Source organism: Pleurotus ostreatus, assembly GCF_014466165.1.
Source record: "Pleurotus ostreatus strain PC9 chromosome Unknown scaffold_6, whole genome shotgun sequence".
In the NCBI taxonomy this organism is placed as follows: Eukaryota; Fungi; Basidiomycota; class Agaricomycetes; order Agaricales; family Pleurotaceae; genus Pleurotus; species Pleurotus ostreatus.
The window spans coordinates 1920259-1934788 of NW_023503161.1; the positions used below are offsets into that span (position 1 = coordinate 1920259).

The 14530-nt window shown below is 51.6% G+C and overlaps 2 protein-coding genes across 2 annotated transcripts; one reads left to right on the top strand and one right to left on the bottom strand.

Moving 5' to 3' along the window:
• Positions 1-864: 864 nt before the first annotated feature.
• PC9H_008882 (uncharacterized protein) lies at positions 865-1427 on the top strand (the record flags this gene model as incomplete). Its single annotated transcript, XM_036778389.1, has 4 exons — positions 865-934; positions 1001-1080; positions 1201-1307; positions 1355-1427. The coding sequence occupies 4 exons, from the start codon at positions 865-867 to the stop codon at positions 1425-1427; spliced, it is 330 nt and encodes a 109-aa protein (XP_036629817.1).
• Positions 1428-3601: 2174 nt separating this feature from the next.
• On the bottom strand, positions 3602-4682 carry PC9H_008883 (uncharacterized protein; the record flags this gene model as incomplete). The annotated part of the gene is made up of 3 exons (XM_036778390.1): positions 3602-4219; positions 4277-4408; positions 4464-4682. 3 exons carry the CDS (start codon positions 4680-4682, stop codon positions 3602-3604), a joined length of 969 nt encoding a protein of 322 aa, XP_036629818.1.
• Positions 4683-14530: the final 9848 nt, after the last annotated feature.

Genomic DNA, 14530 nt, shown 5'->3' on the forward strand with positions numbered 1-14530 from the left:
CCCAACGCGCGTTGAGATGAAGCAAGGACGAGAACAGCAACAGAGGCACGCGCGGCCCATGTGAACCGTACATATTCTCACGAGCAGACTGAGCACTTGATTTGTTAGCCGATGGACCGGCTACCGGGTAAGTAAGTACCCACCCTCTTGTGCAAGCGCCCATCGATTCCCCAGGAGTAAAACGGATCCTTTCATTTCATTTCATTACATTACAGGACCCGTAATGCAATTCTGCGAGGCACATGCATGTGGGGGCGGCGACGGACTCGGTCGCCGGCGCTTGGGTATACATGTATACTCAAGCGCCCAGTTAAAACTCCGTCCCGTTCCGTCGTCGGGCGTCTAGAACTCGGACTTCAACGCAACGAGTGCCGTCGAATTTGGCGCAGTGGCCCCCCGATTTGGCTACGTGCACCTATTATGAAGTGTAGCCAGAGTCTGAAAATTTTTCTACCGTAGCCACACTGGCTACGAGTTTCTAACACCATGTTTCGGTTCTCCCCACTATCTATCTTAGCAGAAATATTGTACGATACGTAAAGCGGCCTTTCTTTGACGATGGATACGAGCGCTGCAAGTCCGTACGCATGCCCTAATGCTCGCGATTTGATATCCGAAGGAGCCGCCAGCGACAGAATGGAGGTGAGGTCTCTTTGAAGCATGTCGGTGACGCCGAGAATGGTTCGTGGTAAATAGAGCGGGGTTGAGTAGCAGAAGCACCTCAGTGCCCAGGAAGCGTTGACACGAACGGAGTGGCTGGGATGAGTGAGGAGCGTCACCAGTAGCTCGGAAACAGCGTCTTGAACAGGCAATCGCTAGCTAACGCATGAACGACACGAGTTGCTCATGCTCATCTACCCCGTAATGCCCGCCCCTTCGTCTGCCTTAGCGCACTCGTCAAGCCACCGGCGTCGAAGAGCCAAGCACACTGCCTGTAAGTCAATTTAATGGTGTGTCAGTTCTATCTAACCGTGGAGGTGACTTAACTTGAATACTACAGATTGCCTCTGGGTCCCGATGCCTTGCGCCGAGCGAATCGATGTCCTCGACGTTGAGGGTGGCGTTGAGGAGCAGCCTCGAGTGCGTGACGCTCGACTTGGGCTCCAAGGTTCGTTGCCCTTCTTCGTCGTGTTCGTGTTTCGACTAACCATCTTGCATCCAGGTCCATCCTTGTTAACGCCGCCGCCATAACGTTTTCAGAGTTTGACGGTGGAATGGCGCCGCTTTCGATACAGCTGCTTCCTGGCCGTTGAATACGAAGTCGTCAATTTCTGCCTACTCCCATCTTCTGCTGGGAAGCAGCGCTCGTACGCATCGTGGCCTTGTTCATATTGCCGCCACTGAAATCGTGCAGGTCTGGCGACGTCGTCTTGGCGGCCCTATCGATGTCGCTCCTGTTTGTGTTATCGGGCTGCGGTCTACACTGAATTGGCCTCGCTGCTCCCGACGGGTCAAGTCCTCAAAGACGTGTGATTGCCACCGCTGCGGTTGGCATCGTAGTGGGCGGCTCTATGGATGTGGAGCAAAGCAAACAGGAATAGATGGTGGTACCAGGACAGAATTGGCTGGGTGTTTGAACTATGCGGTAAGTTCGCATTTGCTCGTCGTGGCGCGTAAGGAGGACGTACTTGGTCTGTGTCGACATGCTGTCTCGATCCTCCCCATCTCACTTTCTCCCTAGGCGCAACAAATGTCGCCCACCTACTCAGTCATCGCCATTGAACTTGTACTACAGAGCTGCGCGCCCTGGTGCAATGCGACCTCCTCCCATCGCAGCCGTCAGAAGTTCTCTTTCCGTCGGACATGCACCCATAGAACGGCTCCGTACCCCCGTGCTCCATTCGCCGACAATGGGGCCAGCATGCGCAAGTTGAACCTCACACCCATGCATCTTTTAACCCTCAAATGCCACCATGCGGCCACGGTGAGACCTCAACGTCCATATAGCTCGATGGTGCCAAAATACCTCGCCAGAAGCGGCGAGATACCCTCCGTCAACGCTGCCATGATACTCTCAACAGTACTTCCTCACTGGTTTCGTGGTGGCTGTGGCTGAAGGGACGCAGGAGTATGCGAAGAGGGTGGATATGTGATGGTGTAGCATATGACGGTTGTGGTGAAGGGGCATAAGACTACGGTGGAGAAGGCGACTTTGCTAGAGGCAGTAGAGGTGATCTTGACGCTGACAATATCCGAGAACGAGGAGCCACGGGCTGGGCGACGATGGGTTGAGTAGAACTGGTTTCCGGTGTATGCCATACTGGCGACGAGATAGCAGGGGTATTATCGCCGTTGTCTACAGTAGGGTCAGAATGCTTCGGTATTCCTCCCATTGCCATTACCATTGGCGTCGTAAGCCGTCTCCATCCCGGCCAGCGCGGCGTGGCGTGTCGTGTCTTGTTTACTGACGGCGCCATCTACATCTGTCTCTTGTCAGCGCCCCAGATGCGTAGTGGGAGCCCCGTTCGTCGACAATGGCATTGGTAGTTGGAGGTAATAGGAGCCCTGTTCGTCGACGATGGCATCGCTCTCGGTCTCGATATCCCGAGCGCACATGCGCTGTGCGACTGTTCGAGCGAGCGGGTTGGGTGGGTTGTAGGCGACCGGAGACGGGGAGATGGGAGATGATGAGTGTGCAGGTGTCTGCACCCGTCGTCGACGGAGATGCCGTCTGCAAAGAGGGAAGAGGGTGAGTTCACCGTCTTCGTGCACACGATGCGTGAGGCTGACGCACCTCGTTGATCATGATACAGCTCTGGGCCTCTAGCATGCCATGACGTGCAGGTGGCTGCCGTTGCTTCCGTCGTCGCACTCTCCTTTCTACTTATCGCACCGCAAGTACTCAACCCCTCATCCGCTTGCTATTCCCCTCTCGAACTTTTTGAATCGCCGTCCCTGCGTGACGCGCTAATGCGTCAATCTTCACCGTCCAAAAATGAGGCGCTCCCCCGTCGGCATTGTGGAGTTACGTTGAGTTGGTGGAGTCTACGGGCGATGGCGAGCGTAGGGGAACGTTCTGGAGAGTGCATGGGAGGGTGTAGGGACAAGAGCCCGCTGCCCCGCACTGTGGCGCTCGAACCAGTGCCACGTGCTCGATCAAAGTCCGATCCGTTTCGGACTGAGCCGCCTTCGGACCACCAGCCTCTCAACTGCGCACCACGACATCGACGAGGACGATGCAGACGGCAACGACGAAGAAACGGCCCATAACGCGCCCACCATGCTCCCCTCAGGCTCTCTCCCTCCATATGAGTTTCATTGGAAATATATACAAATTGGAAGCTCGAGGCTTATAAGCTCAATCTCTGAAGGCTCTAACTGGTAGAAGTTGCCCGATTTAGGTGAATCAGTAAGGGTTTCAGCCATGAGAAGGGGCGGGATTGCGTTAGAGCTCGCGTTCGTGAGCTCTAACGCTCTCATGCTAGGCAGTATGGCTCTCTAACCTAGTAGTTTGGTAGGGACATATATGTATTTATAACAGTTGTAAGACATTACGGCTAATAAGTGATATGATGAGGTTAAAAACGGAGGAGGATAGGCGGAAAGTATAAGTTTTGAGCCGAACTAACCCTGCATAAGGCCGGGACTCAGTGGATAGGACTTATTTTCTGGAACCGCCCTTCCGTTTACCCTGCTTGGTACGCCCAGGATTGCCTTCTGCACATCCACTGACCCATGCGTCAATCTCAAGCTTGTGTTGAGCCCACTGGGCTTGCTCCCGGTAAGCCAGCTGCCTTGACGTGATGTTGGACATGTAGTCCAGGGCCTCATCGGCTGTTATGCGATGACCACCTGCCAATTTGGACTCTGAGGAGTAAGGCGATGTTCCCTCGCGCTTCGCTCGGGTCAATGTACAATTTTCTAAGGTCCGCGCGTTGAAAGATCTCGTGGCAGGGTAGGATTGTTTCCGGGGTGTTCTCCAATTGCCGGACGCTTGCCAAGCTACGACCCCCGAACGGCCAAAGGCTGTCAGGATGGCGGCGCCGTACAGGTAATGGAGAAGGGAAGCCTCTGGCAGTGATGTCGGCCTGGCATCCTTGAATTTAGCATCTCGGTTATTGGGTGCATAATTATGTTCCAGTCGGTGTAACTTGCTATCATTGAGATTAATGATTTGCAAAGTATACCGCATATCGAGGAGCGCAGGGCGAAGGTCCGCAGGGTTACAAGGATGATCCGCCTGGGGAACATCTTCCCGGGCTAAAATGGCATTGGGAGTCTGTAAAGTATGTCAGTGACGACAAGAAGTAGTGATGACGGTGAACGAAAGACGTACAACCAAAACCGCAACGAGCCTTTTGTCAAAAAAGCCATGGAGGGTGTCACATAACATGATGCCATTTCGGAGGTCGCCGATATCTTGAATTGAGGGTAAAATCAAGCGCTCCTCTGAAAGCATTTGTATCTGCTGAGTCACAAAATTGGTGGGCGATTCCCATGACGCCATACGTGAAATAACTCACCTGGTCTCCGCGGGAGTGAGGTATTATATGACAGGCCTGTCCATCCCAGGAGGTGAAAACACACATCTCGTCACGGCGTTGAATCTTTTCCCGAAAATCAGTGTCCCTCCGATTTGCCGTGGTCGCCGATGTGCAAGATGCTGTACGACGAGCAGCAGCGACACGCATGTCAACAACAGCACTCTGGTTAAACCCTACTTCACCATCAGACAAGATCATTGCTCATCAAATGAGTTGACTGTACCAGGTGCTTGGTAAAAAATGAACTCCTCATCCGTGAGTTGGCTTTCATCGGTTAGACGCTCTCTACCATCAGGGTCGCTGGAGAGGTAACCCTCGGGAACATGGAAAATGGTCCAGCCAACGAATCGCAGCCATTTTGCTGGATGAAAGCACAAAGATTGAATTTTCTCCAAGGGAATTACCAACAGTAAACGCTCTGAAGGTGGAGTTGAGAGACTCGGGAGAGATGTTAAGAACGAGGATCAAGCACCACGAGTGTTAAGGCCTAAGCGCCTTTTACCTATTCCTTTTTCGGTAGCTTACTTTCCTTTCCGATCGATCAGTCCGTATAAATACGTTCGAACCCCTTTCCAGTACCTCAGCTTCGACTATATTGTCCAGAGCTGAGGTATGTTAATTCCACGATATGCCCGGTAATAACTATGAAACTCACTACTTATATTTACTGTAGAACTCGCATCGTACTTACTGCTCGTTCTACAGGTCAGCACAGAATATATTGAGCTTCGACTATATTGTCCAGAGCTGAGAACTTGCATCGTACTTACTGCTCGTTCTACAGGTTATGGGCCCTGCCTAGAAGCATTTGAACTTCGCATAGATATCGCTCTGTTCATCTGCACCCAGGCTGCTCGGTTAAAGCTCAAGAAAATACTAGGAGATAATATAACCCCTCTTCGAAATCCCTTACCTCTCGCATCTCGCAAGTACTTAGGAATCGTCGAAGGGTCAAACGATGTCAAGTGTCATCAACAATACGATTTGGGAGTTGCCATCGGACGAGAAGTTCGACGGCATTCGAGCGTTCAACCCCTTTAAAGTCAAACTGGAGGCTGTCGCAGGCCAATGGGGACTGAAAGGGTATCTTAACGGTCATATCCTAAAACCTGAAGCTGCAACGACCGCGGCGACCACTGCAGGAAGAGCGGTTGATCCTACTATGGTCGCAATTCCTGGGACACCCCCATCTACACCTGCGCCCACACCCCCTTATTCTCTTCATCCATCGCTTGAGGAATGGATGTATCGTGATGAGAAAATGAAGTCGACCATCGCAATGAATGTATTCGACCTCGACTCTCTGGTAGACTTTCCAGGGGAGAAATCGTCAGCGGAGATATGGGCAGAATTGACGAAGACGTACATTCGTCAGGACGAGATGAGGAAGAATTTCGCGGACACGGCATTCAAGGGCATGCGATTTGACCCTAACAGCGGCCAGAAGTTAGCAGAATTCTTTATTGGACTGAGAGTTAAGCGAAAGGAAGCAATGGATTTCGGGAATCGATACACAGACACAGACTTTCGCTCGACTATCATCAGTTCGCTACCTGGCGCTGAGTTCGACATGCTTGTCCAAGGACTCGCTTCCTTCACCGTGCCGAGCGATTTAATGGAACAAATCGAGTTCTATTACTCTCAGGTGGAGAACAGAAAGACAGCCATTGCCGCGAAGCCACAGCAGCTCCTCCAAGCAGACGCCAGTACATCGACGATTCAAGCGTTGCAAGCCGAGATCGCACGACTTAAATCTGGCAACAAAAAGAAAAAGGAGGATAAGTCGGACAAGTCCTGTACGAACTGCAAGAAAAGGGGTCACCTAGCCGAAGACTGTTTCCGCGACGGCGGAGGTAAAGCGGGGCAGTGGCCAGACTGGTGGAGGGGAAAGCATGATGGAAACAATCCAGACGGTGGATCGTCGTCTTCGTCGAATCTGGCCGTTGGATCGCTGTCGCAGCATTATGCATTCTCCGCATCCGCAAACACGGACGACCTGGGGAGTTCGGTTCCTAATGGTGGGCTCGAGTTGGATGGAAATCCATTCGACATCCCTGACTGCCTGGAGGACCCTGAGGAGGTAGAATATATGATTGACGTTAGCCCAATGAAGTGGTCGGAGGACGACTTTGATGAAATTTGGGCGGGGACTTCTGAGAAATGGGAAAACGTACCAAACGACCAAAGGATTCAATTGCTCAATGCTACGATTGGCATCATTGAGGCGAAGGAGTTCGTACAGACGGTACTGGATTCTGGAGCAACAGATCACTTCATTACCTCCCGTGAATCGTTCATCACGTACGAAGCTGTACCCCCATACCAAGGAAGTGGCTCGAAGAAGGGGTCCAAGTTTACGATAGTAGGAAGGGGAAGAGCGACAAAGACCTTCATAGTGAACGGGGAGGAGCGAACGATTACATTTGATGCTCTCCATACGCCAGACGTCACATCGGACCTCATATCAGTATCCAAACTCGACGGGAAAGGGCTGTCAATTCTTTTCTCCAAAGGAACGGCGCATGTATACGACGGCAAAGAGAAATTGATCCTGACGGCCACAAAACGCAGTGGGCTGTACGTGTTTGACGTGAAGGACCCTCCTGCGGCGAATGTTGCACGGTCGCTGGAGAAGCCGGTGAATATGGATACCTGGCATCGAAGGTATGGACACGCGGGGATCGATAGGATACGGGAGTCTTTCAACAAGAGCCTTGTCGATGGTGGGAGAGTTGAAGGTGCCAGCTCAGAAGAGAAGTGCGTGCCATGCGTCCATGGGAAAGGAACACGAAGGCCATTTGACGCAGACGTTGTCCCAAGCACAGAACCTCTTGCTCGTGTTCACACAGATTTATGCGGTCCAATGCGAGTTCAAGGTCGTGGTGGTTTCCTATACTCTATGCCAATAGTTGACGATGGGACTTCGTTCACGAAACAATATTACCTAAAGGACAAGTCAGCGGAAACTACCCTGAAGGCAATGGAGAATTACCGTGTCGAATGCGAGAGGCAGACGGGAAAGAAGCTGAAAGTGGTTCGGGTGGATGGAGGGGGTGAATTTGACAATGCACTCTGGCATGCGTGGGGGGAGAAGCATGGGATCATTATAGAGATCATTCCAGCCCACTCTTCCGCCGCAAATGGTGTCGCAGAGAGACGCCATAGGTCAATCTACTCCCGTGTTCGCACGATACTGTTCGACTCGAAACTCCCTACGTCGCTTTGGTGCTGGACGGCAGAGTACGTCGTCTACACTGATAATCTTCTTCCTTCATCCAGATATCCTGGAACAATTCCCGCCGAAACCTTTCGTGGTAAACGTCAATCCGTAGGACATCTACGTCCATTTGGGTGCCGAGGATATGCAAAGGTTGTAGATGGAAAGCCCGGGAAATTGGACGATCAGGTGGTCGAGGGGCGAATGGTTGGCTATGATGAGAGAGGGGTATACTGGCTGTACCTCAACGACGGGCGCATTGTCCGAAGCCGTGATGTTGTGTTCGACGAAACGTTGGGCCAACCTACGGATAGGACCAGAATCGTAAACGACGTCTTCGAAGGCGAACCAGATTTGATTCCGCGCGAGGATCGAGTAGATGACGAGGTCCCGGCGGCGCCAGTCGATCATGATCAAGAGAGTGAGGGCGTGGACCCTGAGCTACTCGCGCCAGCGACTCAGCCTGTGATAAAACGGAAAGCGCGTAAAGACCCTGACGTGGTCACTGAACCAGTCAGACGATCAACTCGTATTGTCCCGTCCAAGATGGGTCAGCAGTCGGTGGAATACCAGGAGAGGGAAAAGCGTGCTGCGGAATTAGGAGACCCTTGGGCGAACGACTTGCCAGCAAAACGGGTTCACGCGCAGGCGAAGATGACCCTTGCGGAAACGAACCCTTTCAAGTTTCTCCCAGAGAGCGTGAACTATATGGATGCAGCTGACAATGTGGCGTTGACCGCAGTCGGCCTTCCTCCTGTTTCTGCGACATATGCTGAGGCTATGAGGGATCCAGACCGGTGGCAACCTGCTATGGACGAAGAAATGGCACGTATGAAGGCTTTCGAAGTATTCGGACCTTCGTGCGACTCTCCGAAGAGTGCGACGATCCTAGGTGTCAAATGGGTCTATGCCCATAAGTTTAATGGCCTCGGGGAGATTGTAGGGGAGAAGGCTCGTCTAGTGGTTCAGGGTCAGCACCAGGTCGAGGGGAGAGACTTCTACAAGAAATACGCAGGTGTCATGCGGCTGGAGTCACTGAGAATGTTGCTCGCAGTATGGGTTATGCTTGGGTTCGTCATCTGGCAGGTTGACTTCAAGTCGGCATACCTTAATGTGAAAATGGAGGAAGAACTCTATGTCAGGCTCCCGAAAGGTTTCCAGGGAACGGACTCCTCACCTACCGTCGTGCGTTTATGGCGGTCCCTCTATGGTGCGGTGCAAGCGGGGAATAACTGGTGGAGAGAACTAGATGCAGCATATGCCGACCTGGACTATGTTCGATCAGAAGCAGACCAATGTGTACGCTCGTGAAGAGATGAGTCTGGAGAAACTCACACTGGAACATACACCGACGATATTGCCGGAGGATCGTCATCGCTGGAAGAAGCAGAGAGAGCGAAAAAGGAACTTGGGGACAAGTATGCAATCAAGGTTACAGACGAAGTGGAATTCTCACTGGGGATGAGACTGGAACATGATAGGGAGAAAGGAACAGCTACACTCTCGATGAGAGGATACCTAGAACGATTGCTAGAGCGTCACGGATTCTCCCATATCAAGCCAAAGTCGACTCCCTTCGCCCTGGGAACCCGCCTGTCCAAACAAGGAGCGCCTTCGACTCAAGCCCAACGAGAGTTCATGAAGGATAAACCGTATGATGTTATCGTCGGAGGACTTCAATTCGCCGTAGGTGCAACACGACCAGATATGGCTTACTCGGTGAATGTACTCAGCCGCTACTCTCGTGACCCAGGACCGAGTCACTGGAAGGCACTAATGCATGTGCTGGGATACGTCAAGGGCACTCTGGATATGGGGATTACCTACCGGAAGGACACCAAGGACGGAATGACGCCAGTGACCTACGTTGACACCGATTTAGGGATGGATCTCGACACGGGACGTTCGACCATGGGGATCATCACTAAAATGGCAGGCACACCGACGTTCTGGATGTCGAAGAGGCAGGACGCGGTCGCTCTTTCGACGGTGGAGGCAGAATACATCAGCCTCAGTCGAGGATCACAGCAAGCTATCTGGTCGTTCAGCTTCATGTCAGAAATCGGTTACCCACAGGACCTACCGATGCGGCTGCTTAACGACAACCAGGGGGCAGTGAACATATGCGAAAACCCAGAGTACCATGCGCGGACGAAACATATCGACCTCAGACACCACCGCATTCGAGAACTGGTTAACCCAGGTGCTAGGGGAGTACGACAACTCTGTGTGGATTACCTCCCTGGGGAAGACAATCCAGCAGACGTTCTCACCAAACCGCTCTCCACGCAAACCCACGGAAAGCAAATCAAGCTCATGGGACTCAGCCGTCATGTTGCCTGATCCAGGGGAGTGTTAAGAACGAGGATCAAGCACCACGAGTGTTAAGGCCTAAGCGCCTTTTACCTATTCCTTTTTCGGTAGCTTACTTTCCTTTCCGATCGATCAGTCCGTATAAATACGTTCGAACCCCTTTCCAGTACCTCAGCTTCGACTATATTGTCCAGAGCTGAGGTATGTTAATTCCACGATATGCCCGGTAATAACTATGAAACTCACTACTTATATTTACTGTAGAACTCGCATCGTACTTACTGCTCGTTCTACAGGTCAGCACAGAATATATTGAGCTTCGACTATATTGTCCAGAGCTGAGAACTTGCATCGTACTTACTGCTCGTTCTACAAGAGATACAGTAATCATGGTGTTCGCAGGAGGCCACAAGGCTACGCGGCTGGGAGTTTGGGCTTGAGTGTCGCTGCAGCCCCTGATGCAAACAAGCAAAACCTCTCTCACGCTTCCGTTGAGATTCCATTGTGATCGTTGGTCGGACTACTGCAAACAGGAGAAACCTAAGGGCCCGGTCTGCACGTCGAGTGCCGCAAACGCGACGGTTAGGACTGTCGGAGCACAACTACATATCGGTGAAACTACGGCGCGGGCTAATAGACTATCTAACCTATCAATCACCAAGTTTTTCGTAATGTTCATTTTCTTTCTTCATTATCTTCATTAATAATTTAGTTTCAATATTACTACTTTCATTTGGGCGTTATATTCACAACTCAGGTGTGAAGCGCGGGTTCGCAGCTAGTGGTTGGTCTAATTGTCGCTCAGCATTTTTGCTCTAAGATGTCATCGAGAAAATAAGCGCCTAACGATTCGGACTTTGCGATCGACGTATTTACGTGAATGACAGTCCTGAGGGTCGTGAACGGAGTATGTTCAAGTTCCTTGGAATATATTTTGACTCGTTCTCGATACGCACTTGACTTGTATTTGAAACCATAAGTTTTCCATTGATGAACTAGCGATAGACGCTTACCCAAATGCACCGTCCGAATAGTCGCCACCTCGAACGCGTACTCACAACTCTCCAACACCCCCAATCCCTCCAAACCCCTGCAACGCCTCTAACCCACTCCTTTGCAGATATCATCCTGACGCCGCCGCGACTCGCTGCGAACGCAAACGCCAACGCCAACGTAAGCGTAAACGCACTCGAGGGGCGAGCACGCAGCCCCAGCGTCTTCACTGGCACTGCGGGAGCGTGGACGTAGGTGTGGGACGTGGTGGATGTGGGTTCAGGGGGAAGTCCCTTCGCCATCGTCGTCGATTTGCGTTTCGTTCGTGCATCTCCGTCCCGTATTCCCCCCCTGCCATGTATTCCCCTCGTTCTTGGTTTCGTTCTCGCCTTCGTCCTTGTTCCCTTTCCCGTTCTCAGTTTTGCTCTCGCTCTCGCTCCCCTCTTCTTCCCCGTCCCTCACCATCACCCGCTAACCCACTAACTCCCCCTTCTCGTTCGAGCCCGCAGCCGCAGACACCCGCAACGCCGTTGATAGTGCCCGTCCCGGGCTCGAACTCTTGCCATTGGGACGTGGCGCATTCCCGTCGTCGGTGCGTCTCTGTTGCTTCCTCTTCCTCCATTTTGCGTTCCTTCGTGTCCCGCTCGCTTCGCCACTCCTTCGTTCTCTCCCTCTCCCACCTCGTCTCTCTCCCTCCCAAACTCTTTGTTCGTCTTCCCTCCCTTCCCCTTCCCCTTCCCATGTCCCATCCCTCCGCCCGTCCCTCGTGCTAACCCGCGTATTCTTCCACAGTATCCTCGCCACGTAACCAAACGGGATTCGACGCGGCGAATCGGCGGCGTCGTGGTTCGCAGCGGGTAGACGAGGCTAGAGCCCAACTGGGGGCGATGGCGGTCGTGCTGGGATGGTGACGACGTGGTTTGCGGCCGTGAGTGATCCCCCCGGTTGGCGTCCCCCTCCGTTTGCCCTTTCCCGTTCTCCTCGTCGTCTTCCCCGTTATTCGCTGACACGCTCTTCAGTCTCCTCCCTTTAGCATTCCTCTGCTCACGATCTCCCGGTGTGCAGGCCTTCGAACGACGACGCAAGGTCGCGAGGGCGGCAATAGCGCGGACATGGCGGTGGTGGGATGGGGGTGTCGTTGACGCTGCTGCTGGGCCGTCGATCGAGGTTCGTGGCATTAGGAAGGAGGTACTCGTCTTGCGAGCACTCGCGCGGCTAGTGGATACGGCAGGAAGCGTCGAGTTCAGTCGGGCGGGAGGAATGGGGAAGGGATGATGGGGGTAAAGTGGTAAGTCTGTGTCTTCGTGACTTGTATGCGCCCGTTTACTCGGCTACTTGATCCCATCGAGGTGGATAGATATATGGACATCCCGGGTCTCGTATTTGAGGACAATCTCAGCGTTTGAGATAGGGTAGCTGGCCGGGTCGACGACAGTTCAGTTGGACAAATTGACGTGCGTTGCCGGGACTCACAGTTACTCCAAGACTGTCCAACTGCGTGCGCGCGCCCCTTCTCTCCGTTCCTTTCGCCCTCTTGTATACGAGCGATAACTCGATTCTGGCGAAAAGTAGTCGGGAGTTGGCTAAACGTAGTCGTCAGTTCAGAGAGGGTGCAAGCAAATACTCACAGCCCATCTCCTCCGGCGGGCGTTCTTGGGGTGTGGAGGAAGGTGAGACGAAGCGTGGTGGTTCCGCATGGATACGTGTCAGGAGCAACCATTTACGTAAGTTACGGAATGAAATGAAAGGAACCGTTCTTTATTTGGGTGGGGGTTTTGGGCGCTTCCTTAAGTGGACGGCTACTGTTGTAGCCGGTAGCCGGTCATCCGGAATCTTGGGATCTCGGGATCTTGTTTAATTTTAATTTAACTTAATCTAATTTTGTATTCAATGTTAATTGAATTCAATCAGCCTTTCCTCACTTGTACACGTGGGAGAGCTTCCAAAGCTAAATGAGAGTTAGCACCGGAGATCATGTAAGTTGCCATATTAATCAATATTCAGGGGGAGCCTCAGGGGAGCCCCTCAAAACACTGCTCAGCAGTCATACTCACGGTTTCATTTATGCTCATATTGTAGACTTACACTCTGGCATTAAATATGATATTTCACATGTATCATATTAACTCTGTAATATCAGTAGTGTAATAGAGTGTCAAGAGAGTCACAAATTGTCAACAATGGCAATTTCAGATGAACATGGTTGATCAGTACATGTGGATAAGTCTGATAATATATGATTCATAACTAACTAGCAGAGATATGCACATCTGTAGAGTGGATAACTAGTTTTACATGACAAGTGTAGTAGTTATTCCCAGGAATATGTTTGTATTGGTATTTCAAGTAATTGTCTTACTATACAGTAGAATAGCATCTAAATCCTGGAGTAGCCGGAGGCAAAAAAGCAGCACTGTACATTTACAAGAGTCCGCTGTTATTGAATGGAGAAAGAGTATATGAATGAGTTCTCAGCAATTTGAGTAATGCTTTTGAATCTCCTATACTCTGTATATGTTATAGGTGCATCCAGGAGGCCCCTTAGGGGCTACTAGGGGCATATTTGCGTGCACTCTGGCTATGGGCTCGGGCCACGTATACTTGTGGTTACTTGGACTTCTCGGATTATGGACTAAATACATACTCAAGCACACTGTACTTATTATGACTGGACTACTGTAAGGGTTGAACCCTTTCGTTCTGTGCAGTCCGACTTCTCCTATCCCCTATTGACCCCTCTCCGACTCCTCGGACGCGCTCGCACATGACTTGGACGTCACGAACCTGTACCAGACACACGTGATAACGGATCAGACAGCTCGGAACGAAGTTTCATTTCTCTTTTGTTTCGGACTCTAATGCTTTGATCATACTAGTCCCATTATTCGTTTCTGGTGCCTTTTCATTTCGGATCTACCTCACATTTGATTATTGCCTAGCTACAAATATTCCTGTACTTGTAGTTAGTCGAACCAAGCTTGTTTTCCCCCCCACATTGAGTCAGAACTTAAGTCATCCAAAACTTTCTCCTCATCCGCTGTCAGAGTTCGCCGTTGTCCGAGTCCGAGTCCGATCCAAAGCTACTTTCTCCTGCTGTCCTTATCATTCTCCTGCTGTCCTCATTGTACTATCTGTAGCTGAGTTGTCTATTCCGCGTCCGAGCACGTCCAAAGCCATCCAAAGCATCTGAAGTTTCTTATACGTTCCTTCTCACTCTCGGACTCATCGTTATCACACTTAGTTCACTCGGGTGTCGCACGGACTTGTCCTGCCGGAGGCGGACCCTCACATTTTCATTAGACTATCTACTAGTCTACATGTATATTCACTACTACACTACTAACTGTCTCATGAACACGTGGCTACTGCGTGTTCCTCAGTATATAGTCTTGTACTGTACCTACAGTTACCTCAGTTCAAATATTAGTTCCTTTCCACACTCACATCCTCGGCTCTCTACTGAGGCCTCTCCCTCACATCCCCTTGCCTCCGCTTGTACCCTCAGTACCCGCGTAGGATCCCC